Source organism: Stegostoma tigrinum, chromosome 9 (assembly GCF_030684315.1).
Source record: "Stegostoma tigrinum isolate sSteTig4 chromosome 9, sSteTig4.hap1, whole genome shotgun sequence".
Classification (NCBI taxonomy): domain Eukaryota; kingdom Metazoa; phylum Chordata; class Chondrichthyes; order Orectolobiformes; family Stegostomatidae; genus Stegostoma; species Stegostoma tigrinum.
The window spans coordinates 19,576,818-19,589,946 of NC_081362.1; the positions used below are offsets into that span (position 1 = coordinate 19,576,818).

A 13,129-nucleotide genomic window follows, 5' to 3' on the forward strand; every position below is an offset into this window, starting at 1 on the left:
GTTAAGAGTGTGTTGATTTGAAGAAACAGTTTTACAACGTTGCTTGACCTTTCTTAAGTCATTAAAGTTTTTCACTGTACCAACTTTCACAGTTGAGTTTCTGCATTACAGAACTTCCTTCATTTTTATCCCCTTTGTTCATCCTTCATCAAACACTCAGTTTCCGGCCGACCCTCATGTGATGATGGCTATTTCCTCACTTCATGTCAGCGGTCCATCCACAAATGTAAATTTGAGATACGGTATGGTTATTTTGGTATAAATAGTCTCCTTATGTCATGGTCTGCTCCACTGAATGCTGCATTCTGTGTCTCACTTTATTTTATTTATAGCTTAAGAACAGATAGAAAATTTCTCAGAATGAAAAGCTTTGATTATGTGGAGAAATTACAGGATCTCTAAGATTGTTTTCCTTACAGCAGAAAAGGTGAATATTTCATGCCGGCATTCAAAATTACAAAGTGTTTGAACAGAGTATACAGGTGAGAACTTATTGCTGCAAATTGTGAATTACAATTCGACAGTTGAGATATAGTAACGGAATATTACAAAAAAATTTATACAGAACTGTGAGGACAACATCAGAGGTCCAATTTGAATAGTTGAATCAAAAAGCCAGACATCTTGAGCTGATGTACTGATACACATGATGCCTCCTTATGTATTGTATTATTCTTTGAAACTGTTCCCTCTGGCAAATGGACAATAACCAAAGGATATATTTATGACAAATGGCAAAGGAACCAGAGAGGAGCAGATGAGGAATATTTATTTTTACACTGAGTTTTTATGATGTGAAATGCACTGCCTTAAAGAATGGTAGTAGCAGATTCAATAGTAACTTTCAAAAGGAATCTAGATATATATTTGAAAATAAAAGAAAATGCATAGATGTGGAGTAAGAGGCAACAGAATGCAGCTAATTTACTGTCTCTTTTAAAAGCTGACCCAGGCATGATGAGCGAAATGGCCTCTCTTTGCACTGCAATATGCTAAGATTTGATTGTGCAGTTTTGTAGTGGTTATATTCCCAGTAAGGTCAGAGCAAATTAATTCATCATGGCAGTTTGAGAATTTGAATTCAGTTCAAACTAATTTGTACAATTTGCAAATAAAAAGCTGATTTAGTTCTCACCACTCTCAGCAGGTAAATGAGTGCTTATGAAATTTACTTGCTATACAAGACTATCTCCTCTATCTGTGATATTTGTGACGTTCAGTGGAAATTACTGACGTACCACTGAAATATCAACAGTTAAGTGCAAAAATTTACTCAAGTTTCAGCTATTACACTGTAATGCTTTTGGGTATTTTAAGTCATCCCTTATGCAGAAATGTATAGTCAGAAAACTGAAAGCCAAACAATGTTAAGGGAACAAAAAGTGTGGAGCTGGATGAACACAGCAGGCCCAGCAGCATCTCAGGAGCACAAAAGCTGACGTTTCAGGCTGAGACCCTTCATCAGAGAGGGGGATGAGGAGAGGGAACTGGAATAAATAGGGAGAGAGGGGGAAGCGGACCGAAGATGGATAGAGGAGAAGATAGGTAGAGAGGAGAGTATAGGTGAGGAGGTAGGGAGGGGTTAGGTCAGTCCAGGGAAGACAGACAGGTCAAGGAGGCGGGATGGAGGTGGTAGGAATATGAGTTGCTGTTCTTGCAACCTGCAACTGCAGGAAGTGCTACACTTGCCCTCACAGCACCTCCCTCACCCCATCCCAGGCCCCAAGATGACCTTCCATGTCAAGCAGATGTTCACCTGCACATCTGCCAATGTGGTATATTGTATCCATTGTACCCGGTGTGGCTTCCTCTACATTGGGGAAACCAAGCGGAGGCTTGGGGACCGCTTTGCAGAACACCTCCGCTCGGTTCGCAATAAACAACTGCACCTCCCAGTCGCGAAGCATTTTAACTCCCCCTCCCATTCCTCAGACGACATGTACATCATGAGCCTCCGGCAGTGCCACAATGATGCCACCCGAAGGTTGCAGGAACAGCAACTCATATTCTGCTTGGGAACCCTGCAGCCCAGTGGTATCAATGTGGACTTCACCAGCTTCAAAATCTCCCCTTCCCACTGCATCCCAAAACCAGCCCAGTTCTTCCCCTCCCCACACTGCATCCCAAAACCAGCCCAGCCGGTCTCCACTTCCCTAACCTGTTCTTCCTCTCACCCATCCCTTCCTCCCACCTCAAGCCGCACCTCCATTTCCTACCTACTAACCTCATCACACCTCCTTGACCTGTCCATCTTCCCTGGACTGACCTATCCCCTCCCTACCTCCTCACCTATACTGTCCTCTCCACCTATCTTCTTTTCGCTCCATCTTCGGTCCGCCTCCCCCTCGCTCCCTATTTATTCCAGTTCCCTCTCCCCATCCCCCTCTCTGATGAAGGGTCTAGGCCCGAAACGTCAGCTTTTGTGCTCCTGAGATGCTGCTTGGCCTGCTGTGTTCATTCAGCTTCACGCTTTGTTATCTTGGATTCTCCAGCATCTGCAGTTCCCATTATCACTGATACAATGTTAAGGGAAGTTAACTTGTAATAATGTAGTTTTAAAAACATTAATTGCTGAATTGTCGGTCCTACCAGCTGAGCTAGCAATTATTGCCACTTGAACTGACTGACTTACTGGGGCCATTTCAGAAGTCTGAGGCCCAACCACATGCTCTTGTTCTGGCATCATACGTAGGCCAAACGTTAACAGATTTCCTCCCTCAAAGAAATTCGTGAACCAGATGGGTTTTTAAGACAATTGAGAATGATTACATGATCACTATGAGACTAAATTTTAATTCCAGATTTTCATTGATTCAAATTTCACCATTTGCCCCAGTAGGATTCAAACCCATGTCCCCAGAGCATTAACTCTGGATTACTCGTCCAGCAACAATACCACAACACCACCACCTCCCCATTAGCAGACAAACCATTACAAGGAAAATAAGAAAGCATTTGTCTTAGTATGGCACTTGTCATGACCTCAGGACACCCTGAAGGACCTTCCAGCCAATTTAATTCTTACTGAAGGGTCAACCCTGTTGTGGTAGAAGAAATGTGGCAGCTAACTTATGATCAGAAAGGCCCCACCAATAGCAGTAAGAAAAGAACCAGATCAATTATTTTAAGTGATCTTGTACAAGGGTCAAATATTGGACTGGGCATTAGAAGGAATATCCTAACATTTCTTCAACATTATGCCATGAGATCTTTTATGTTCATCTGAGATGGAAGGGGTGTTAATGCCTCCTGTATAAGATGGCAATTCTGACAATGAAGTGATCCTTTAGTATTGTGCCAGGGCACACATTGAAAGTTTTTGCTGAATCTCTGAAGTGGGGCTCAAATCCACAACATCTAGCTAAGAGGCAAGGGTGACAACAGACAATAGACAATAGGTGCTGGAGTAAGCCATTCGGCCCTTCGAGCCAGCACCACCACTCACTGTGATCATGGCTGATCCTCCACAATCAGTTCCTGCCTTATCCCCATAACCCTTGATTCCACTATCTTTAAGAGCTCTGTCTATCTCTTTCTTGAAAGCATCCAGAGAGTTGGCCTCCACTGCCTTCTGGGGCAGAGCATTCCATATATCCACCACTCTCTGGGTGAAGAAGTTTTTCCTCAACCCTGTTCTAAATGGCCTACCCCTTATTTTTAAACTGTTTCCTCTGGTCCTGGACTCACCCATCAGCGGAAACATGCTTCCTGCCTCCACAGTGTCTAATCCCTTAATAATCTTATATGTCTCAATCAGATCCCCTCTCATCCTTCTAAACTCAAGAGTATACAAGCACAGTCGCTCCAATCTTTCAACATATGATAGTCCCGCCATTCCAGGAATTGACCTTGTGAACCTACGCTGCATTCCCTCAATAGCAAGAACATCCTTCCTCAAATTGGGAGACCAAAACTGCACACAATACTCCAGGTGCGGTCTCACCAGGGCCCTGTACAGCTGCAGAAGGACCTCTTTGCTCCTATACTCAATTCCTCTTGTGATGAAGGCCAGCATGCTATTAGCTTTCTTCATTGCCTGCTGTACCTGCATGCTTGCTTTCATTGACTGATGTACAAGAACACCTAGATCTCACTGTGCTTCCCCCTTTACCTAACTTGACTCCATTGAGATAGTAATCTGCCTTCCTGTTCTTGCCACCAAAGTGTATAACCACACATTTATCCACATTAAACTGCATCTGCCATGCATCCGTCCACTCACCTAGCCTGTCCAAATCACCCTGTATTCTAATAACATCCTCCTCACATTTCACACTGCCACCCAACTTTGTGTCGTCAGCAAATTTGCTAATATTACTTCTAATGCCTTCATCTATATCAGTAATATATATCGTAAACAGATGCAGTCCCAGCACCAAACCTTGTGGTACCCCACTGGTCACTGCCTGCCATTCCGTAAGGGACCCGTTTATCACTACTCTTTGCTTCCTGTCAGCCAGCCAATTTTCAATCCAGCTCAGTATTTTGCCCCCAATACCATGTGCCCTAATTTTGTTCACCAAAATCCTATGCAGGACTTTATCAAAGGCTTTCTGAAAGTCCAGGTACACTACATCCACTGGCTCTCCCTTATCCATCTTCATAGATACATCCTCAAAAAATTCCAGAAGATTAGTCAAGCACGATTTCCCCTTCGTAAATCCATGCTGACTCTGACCTATTCTGTTACTGCTATCCAAATGAGTCGTAATTTCATCTTTTGTAATTGACTCCAGCATCTTTCCCACCACTGACATCAGGCTAACCGGTCTGTAATTTCCTGTTTTCTCTCTCCCTCCTTTCTTGAAAAATGGGACAATATTTACCACCCTCCAATCCGCAGGAACTGATTCTGAATCTATAGAACCTTGGAAAATAATTACCAATGCGTCCACAATTTCTAGAGCCACCGCCTTAAGCACCCTGGGATGCAGACCATCAGGTCCCGGGGACTTATCGGCCTTCAGACCTAACAGTCTATCCAACACCATTTCCTGCCTAATGTAAATACCCTTCAATTCGTCCATTACCCTCGGTCCTTCAGCCACTACTGCATCTCAGAGATTGCTTGTGTCTTCCCTAGTGAAGACAGATCCAAAGTACCTATTCAATTCTTCTGCCATTCCCTTGTTCCCCATAATAAATTCACCCATTTCTGACTTCAAGGGCCCAACTTTACTCGTAACAATTTTTTTTCTTTTCACATACCTAAAAAAGCTTTTACTATCCTCCTTTATATTTTTGGCCAGTTTTCCTTCATAGCTCATCTTTTCTCTGTGTATTGCCTTTTTAATTATCCGCTGTTGCTCTTTAAAAGCTTCCCAGTCCTCTGGCTTCCCACTCATCTTTGCTATGTTATACTTCTCTTTTATTTTTATACAGTCCTTAACTTCCCTCGTCAGCTACGGCTACCCCCGCCTCCCCTTAGGATCTTTCTTCCTCTTTGGAATGAACTGATCCTGCACCTTCTGCATTATATCCAGAAATACCTGCCATTGTTGTTCCACTGCCATCCCTGCGAGGGTATTGAACCATTGAACTTTGGCCAGCTCCTCCCTCATAGCTCCATAGTTCCCTTTATTCAACTGCAATACTGACACTTCCGATTGTCCCTTCTCCCTCTCAAACTGCAGATTAAAACTTATCATATTATGGTCACTATACGTCCTAATGGCTCCTTTACTTTGAAGTTCCTGATCAAATCCGGTTCATTGCACAATACCAGATCCAGAATTGCCTCCTCCCTGGTAGGCTCCAGTACAAGCTGTTCTAAGAATCCATCTCGGAGGCACTCCACAAACTCCCTTTCTTGGGGTCCAGTACCATCCTGATTCTCCCAGTCCACCCGCATGTTGAAATCTCCCATAACAACTGTAGTAATACCCTTGTGACAGGCCAATTTCAACTCTTGATTCAACTTGCACCCTACCTCCTGACTACTGTTTGGGGGCCTGTAGATAACTCCCATTAGGGTCTTTCTACCCTTAGACTTTCTCAGCTCTATCCATACTGACTCTACATCTCCTGACTCTATGTCCCCCCTGGCAAGGGACCAAATATCATTCCTCACCAACAGGGCTTCCCCACCCCCTCTGCCCACCAGTCTGTCCTTTCAATATCACGTATAGCCTTGAATATTCATTTCCCAGGCCCTGTCCACAACATCATACTTGCCAACTTCCAACTGAGCCTCAAGCTCATCCACCTTATTTCTTATGCTTTGTGCATTCATATAATATTTTTAATTTGTTTCTCCCCTCACCCTTCTTATCAATCCCTATTTCACTTGGCCATACTGTACAATCCCTTCTTGAGTTTTCTGCTCCGTTGATTCTGTTGTCCTTCTTAACCTCTCTTATTCTCACTTGCCCTTTAACTTCATTCTTAAATTTCCAGTTTGGCCCCTCCCCCCCACTACTTAGTTTAAACACACTTGTGTTGCAGTGGCAAACCTGCCTGCCAGAAAGCTGGTCCCCCGATTATTAAGATGCAAACCGTCCCTCCTGTACAATTTATTCTTACCCCAAAACATACCCCAGTGATCCAAGAATTTAAATCCTTGCTCCCAACACCAGTCCCTCAGCCACACGTTCAGGTCCATTATCTCTCTGTTCCTGCCCTCTCCAGCCCGAGGAACTGGAAGCAAACCAGAGATAACCACCCTGGAAGTCCTGCTTTTCAGCCTTCTTCCGAGTTCTCTGAAGTCCCGCTGTAGAATGCCCCTCCTTTTCTTCCTGATGTCATTAGTGCCGACATGCACCACGACCTCTGGCTCTTCACCTTCACCCTCGAGGATTCTCTGCACTCTATCAGTGATGTCGTGGATCGTGGCACCAGGAAGGCAACATACCATCCTCAAATCTCGCCTGTTGCTGCAGAAACCTCTGTCAGTCCCTCTCACTATGGAGTCCCCTATTACCACAGCTCTGCGTGACGTCTGACTTCTCGGCTCTGCCTCTACACCAATTTTGACTCACAGATCTGTCCACCTCTCGGACTGGGAGTGTCATCTGTCTCAACAGTTTCCAAGACAGTCAGCCTGTTTACAATAGGTGCTTCCCTTGGGGTCTCTTGTACTTCATTCATGTCTTCCTTTGTCATCGACATCCCCCTTCTCTCTTCAGGTATCCTCGGTGTAGTGACCTTGCTGAAGGTCCTGTCCAGAAAATTCTCATTCTCTCAGATGAGCCTGAGGTCTTCTAGTTCTTTCTTCAGGGCTGCAACAACCTCCTTCAGAAGCTGAATGTGTACATACTTACCACAGCTATAGGAGCCAGAAACATCACTGTCCCTGACCTCCCCACATCATGCACGCAGCACACTGAATCAGCTTGGCAGTCATGTCTTCACCCTCTTCAACAGTGGCATAATCTCCTCACTGAGCCTCTTCACCGAAAACTCGCACTTTACTCACCAGGCACTTCCCTCAGCCTTTGTGTGTTTGCTGAGAGTCTGTGGACTCTTAATTAGGTTAGAGGAGGAGGGTGGGAGGGAGGGCCTACCGTGTAGGACCTGGGGCTAAGAACACACCTACTTAAATAGCACTCCGCTGCAAAAAGGACCCGCTGGCTTCGAGGTAAGTACTTAAATAGCACGCACTTACCTTCCCAACTGCCTCTCTGCCCTGACCTCACGTCCGCCCGGCTCACGCCGCTCTCTGCTGCAAAAGTGCTGCCACCACTAAGTATTCTAGGGAGTTATAGCTTACATATATATCTTATATCTAATTAGATATAATAATATCTAATTATTAGGCCAGAGAACTATGCCTTAATGAAGTATACACTAAATTAACTATCTGAACATCTGTATCGGTCCTAAATTGGCACCATGTTTATCATTTTGCAAATAGCAACTTTGTAATTTACTTTGCACTGTTTGAATGGATTCTTGATCTCTGCTAAGGCTTGTTAGCTCGACAGACTTTATCAGTAGATGCGACCTTAAAGCGGTCAGTTTGTCAGCAAAATCCCAAATGATTTGCTAATATCCATACAACGATTAAAGATGAAAGCCCATCACCATCATCTCAGGGCAACTAAGGAAGCAGATCATCCCCAATGGAAGCTTTTCTGATGAAGGGTCTAGGCCCAAAACTTCAGCTTTTGTGCTCCTCAGATGCTGCTTAGCCTACTGTGTTCATCCAGCTCCACACTTTGTTATCTAGAGAACAGTTCTAATTGGTTGGATAGCAGCAAACCACTGCTCTGGAGAGAGAGAGAGAGAGAGAGAGAGAGAGAGAGCAAACAGGAAATATAGGCCTGTTGGCTTCACATCAGTTCATGGGCAACATCAGGATCTATTATTAAGAAAGTGGTAACAGGCACCAAGAATATCCTATGATTTAGCAAAGTAAATATGATTTTATGAAAGGGAAATTTAACAAATCTAATCATTTTCTAGGGATGCAACGAACAGAACAAATAAAGGGGAGCTAGTGGCAATAAATGGCAACTTTTACAATAATGGTCACTTCCCGAGCATGAATCTTAGAAAATGTGAAAATGTAGAAAATACACAGCAAAAGCAAAAAATGCAAATATTCAAACAGATCCTTCAGAAAATCGTAACTGCAGATCCAAACAGGTCCTATTTTGTATTGGCCTCCGAGACTAATGGAGTGATATGATTAAAGAAACATTGAAACAGAATCAGAGGTAGGCCACTTGATCCTTTGAGCTTGATCACAGCTATTCATTCAACTCAGAACTGCTTTCATCAACATACCCTTCGATCTCTTAAGCTTTAATAACAATATTTAACTCCTTGAACACATTCAAGATTTTGGCTTTCTGTGGCAAAGAATTCCACAGGCTCACCACTGTCTGAGTGAAGAAATTTCTCCTTCTCGGCGTCCTCAGTGGCTTTCCCAATACCCAGAGACTGTGAACCCTGGTTCTGAACTCTCCAATCATCAGGAACATCCTTCCTGCACTTACCCTGTCTAGTGCTCTTGTAACTTTATAGGTTTCTACACCCTCTTCTAAAGTCCACTGAATAAAATCCTAACCAATCTAGTCTCTCTTTATATGTTAGTCCTGCCATCCCAAGAATCAGTCTGGTAAATTTTCTTTGCACTTCCTCCATAGGCAGAACACCCTTCCTCAAATAAGGAGACTAAAAGTACATTTAATATTCTAGGTATGGTTTCAACCAGGCCATGTACAATTGCAGCAAGACATCCCTGCCCCGACTTGAATTCTCTCACTACAAAAGCAACATACCATTTGCCTTCTTTACACCTGCTGCATCTGCATACTTACTTTCAGTGACTGATGTACAAGGATACCCAAGTTTCATTGCACCTCCCCCTTTTCCAACCTATCGCAATTCAGTAATAACCTGCCTTTCTGTGGATAACCACACATTTATCAACATTATACTTCATCTGCTACACATTTGCTGACTCACTTGACTTGTCCAAATTGCACTGAAGCATCTCTTGTCCCCTCCTCACAGCTCTCCATCCCACCCAGCTTTTTTTTCTGTGAACTTGGAGACATTAAATTTAGTGTCCATATCTATAAATCATTAATCAACAAAGGGTATTTCACATGACACTAATTTTTGTGGTTTGGCTAAATCCTACTAAGGTCACTTGAAAGCTGGAAAAAAAAATCCTCTCACAAATTGCTACTTGACTATTTCTTGTAGCTATTTATGCAAGCATATTCGATAAAGGATAACTAACCCCCAATTCTGATTTCATATCTATGGACCACAGTAAACTTTGACCTTCAGGACATAAGTAGTTCCACCAGGCAATTAAAATAGCAGTAAATATACAACTAACTTGCTAACTGATAGATCAGAAAGTGAAATCTGTTTCCTTTTCAGTCAGGTGTTGGAAGAAAGAAGATAATGATCAGCTAATTACTCTTTCTGTGTTTCATGTGAGGTAAATATCATGGACCCTGGAAGATGTTAAGAAATCACAAGCCCATCTTTGACCGATCTATCCACTACTAATATGCATAGAAACGTAGAACATAGGAGCAAGAGGAGGCCATTTGGCCCTCCGAGTCTGCTCTGCCACTCTTCACGATCACAGTTGATTGTCCAACTCAATAGCCTAATCCCGCTTTCTCCCCATAACCTTTGATCCCATTCACCCCAAGTGCTATATCTAGTCGCCGCTTGAATACATTCTGCGTTTTGGCATCAACTACTTCCTGTGGTAATGAATTCCACAGGCTCACCATTCTTTGGGTGAAGAAATGTCCCCTCATCTCCGTCGTAAATCATCCAACCCAAATCCTCATACTGTGACCCCTGGTTCTCGACACACCCACCATTCTGAACATCCTCCCTGCATCTAACCTATCCAGTCCCATTATAATTTTACAAGTCTGTATGAGATTCCCCTTATTCATCTGAACTCCAGCAAAAACAGTCCCAACCCAGTCAATCTCTCCTCATACATCAGATCCACCATCCCTGGAGTCAGCCAGGTAAACCTTCGTTGCACTCCCTCAAGGGTAAGAGCATCCTTCTTCTGAAAAAGATACCAAGATTCACACAATATTCCTGGGTGTGATCTCACGAAGGCCCTGTAACAACTGCGACAACATAATCCCTGCTTCTGTACTTGAAACCTCTTGCAATAAAGGCCACCATTTGCCTTCTTAGCCGCTTACCTTCAGCATCTGGTGCACGAGGCGGCCCAGGTCCCGCTGCACACTCCTCTCTCCCAATTTACAGCCATTCAGGTAGTAATCTACCTTCAACTTCTGACTGCACTGTGGTTAGAACTCTTGGTTTATTCCCAACATGTACACTTTGCATTTCTTATTTCCATACATACCAGAAAGTATTCCTTGATGTTAGATGATAAGTAACAGCAATGATTAGTGCTTAGGGAAATAACTTCCTGACTTATGGTTCTTTTCAATCAATTAAAACAATTTGCATTTCTTATGTAATTGTGTATTTTGTCTATCTCTTTTGCTCATATGTTTGCTCTGTCAGGATATATTTATGAGTACAAAGTTGTACCTTAAATATCTGTTAATTTGAAAACAAGCTATTAGCTTTTCATGGTTTATGTATGGTTTCAAGTATTGTAAACTTCAACAATGCACGGATCTTAATGCTCCTCTTCCTCCTCTTTTACTTTTCTCCTTTCGTAACTCTTCTTACAAACTTACTCTTGCAGTGAATTTACGAAGCCTCAGATTTCCAGTACCTGCAGTATTCTGCATTTTACACAATTGTGTGCTTTCACACATAGAAAGTTTGTGTCCACTTCCATGTATAGGGACACTGTGCTGCTTGAATTACAAGCCTTAGGAAGATTGTCATCTTGGATGTTTTAGAATCCACTGAAATTGAGACATGCACAGAACCTCATTCTGGATCCTGGTCATGGAATCATACTTATTGCAACAGGAAGGCCCAGTCTATAGGCTTCATAGTAGCATTTACCTCAATTTTCTTCAAAGTCTATTAGTGTCAGGTCTCATCCAGGAGGAGGTAAAACAGGGAGCAGAGACAGGGACACTGCCAGTGAACTGGGATGGAATGTGGAAGAAATGCCAGCATAGTGAGCAAAGAAAGTCAGGATGAATAGGCATAGGGGTAACAAGAATCACTAACAAAATGGAAGTTGGGAAATGGTAGCAGTGTGAACTGGGAGATACACATGAAACAATCCAGCAAGACTGAAGGACAAGCAGTTTAGAAATAACATGAAACAATTCAACAGTTAGACCGAGCTCCCAATTTTACTGAAGAAAAATCTCTTGCACTTATTGACAAAGTCTTTCTCAATTTTCTCATATTCCCATATCTGCTAAATGGATCCTAGACATTGCACAGTCAATCCCTGGAAATGCAAAACTGTGCCCTAATCTCACAGCTATGAGCATTTCTAACATTTTAGATGTCGATACACAGTGATGGTATCAAGAAGTACCACAGGGTTGAGTTTAACTCAATCTGCCCAGTGGAAACCACAGTACCAGGCTGAGCATGTGAATCAATTGAGTGACTTGTCTGTCAATGTTTGCCCTCGATCCTGCCATCTGCATTTCACACTGCTGTTCAAATCAGACAGCAAAGCAACCCACACAAAGTGAGTTGGATCCTCCATTAAGTAATCAGATCAGGATATTGTGAGGTTATCACAGCCTAACTTCACTGAAATGTGCAATTTCCTGGTAAACACCACCTGGCAGTTAAAAACACCCCAACCCTGGTATCCAAGTTAACATTTACTTCCCTTCAGTGTACCAACAATCACAGGGATTGCAAACAGGTGTATACATTTATTTTTGATAATAGTCCTTATTGTGTTTACCTGGATTCGGATAGACAGGAGTGCTCTCAAATAGCACAGTAGTGCCTCCATTGCAAAGTGGGCCATAGACCACATAACTGTGCCCCGTAATCCAGCCAATATCTGCCATACAGCCAAAAATATCACCCTCTTGATAATCAAAGACATACTGAAAGATAAAATTTATATGTTAAATATTATAAATTAGTACCTGGAACAGAAAAAGCATTACACTACTTATAGATTCACATTACAGGTAACAAATAAAACTAACACTTGAAGACAGACTGTGCAATACCAATTTACAAGCAAGTAATTCAATTAGTCAAATGAGTTAACTCAATTAAAATAACTGAGTAAGAAGTTAAATAAATGAAGCCAAGTGTGTGGGTTTAGTTTGCGGATGGAGATGAAGTCCTGGAAAGATACAAATGTTTCAGGAATCCCATTCCAAACCGCCAACTTCCACATTTAACTGCAGTATGTTACAGGAGATCACATCCCTCAGGAGAGGCGGGTTGTCAATTTTCTTATGTAAAAGATCAACTCCTGTGATAGTAACACACAGGTTGAAGCAAAGGTTTGGCTCCACAGGTTTCATGTGCTTCCTAGAACTTGCAAGGTGAATGCAAATAAGACAAAAGTGGCAACTAAAGGGGTGAAAGCCATGAGAAGGAAATCTCGTTGTAAAAAATGATGTATTCACAGTACTTTTACTGAGATATTGCACAGGAGGTTACTTTACATTCAGTGATGATGCCATCAACACAGAGCCTGATTTGCACTTTGGAGCACTGAACTATCACATTTCCTGGGTGTTGTTTATACAGGGTTACTTTGAACCTCAGATGA

The 13,129-nt window shown here is 42.7% G+C and overlaps 1 protein-coding gene across 1 annotated transcript in view; it reads right to left on the reverse strand.

Moving 5' to 3' along the window:
* Window positions 1-13,129, reverse strand: part of LOC125455065 (acetyl-coenzyme A synthetase 2-like, mitochondrial) — a 72,102-nt gene that overhangs the window by 34,762 nt on the left and 24,211 nt on the right. Inside the window, exon 6 of the mRNA XM_048536589.2 lies at window positions 12,299-12,446. Within this exon, the coding sequence (XP_048392546.2) occupies window positions 12,299-12,446 (148 nt within the window). The remainder of the gene's footprint in view (window positions 1-12,298; window positions 12,447-13,129) is intronic.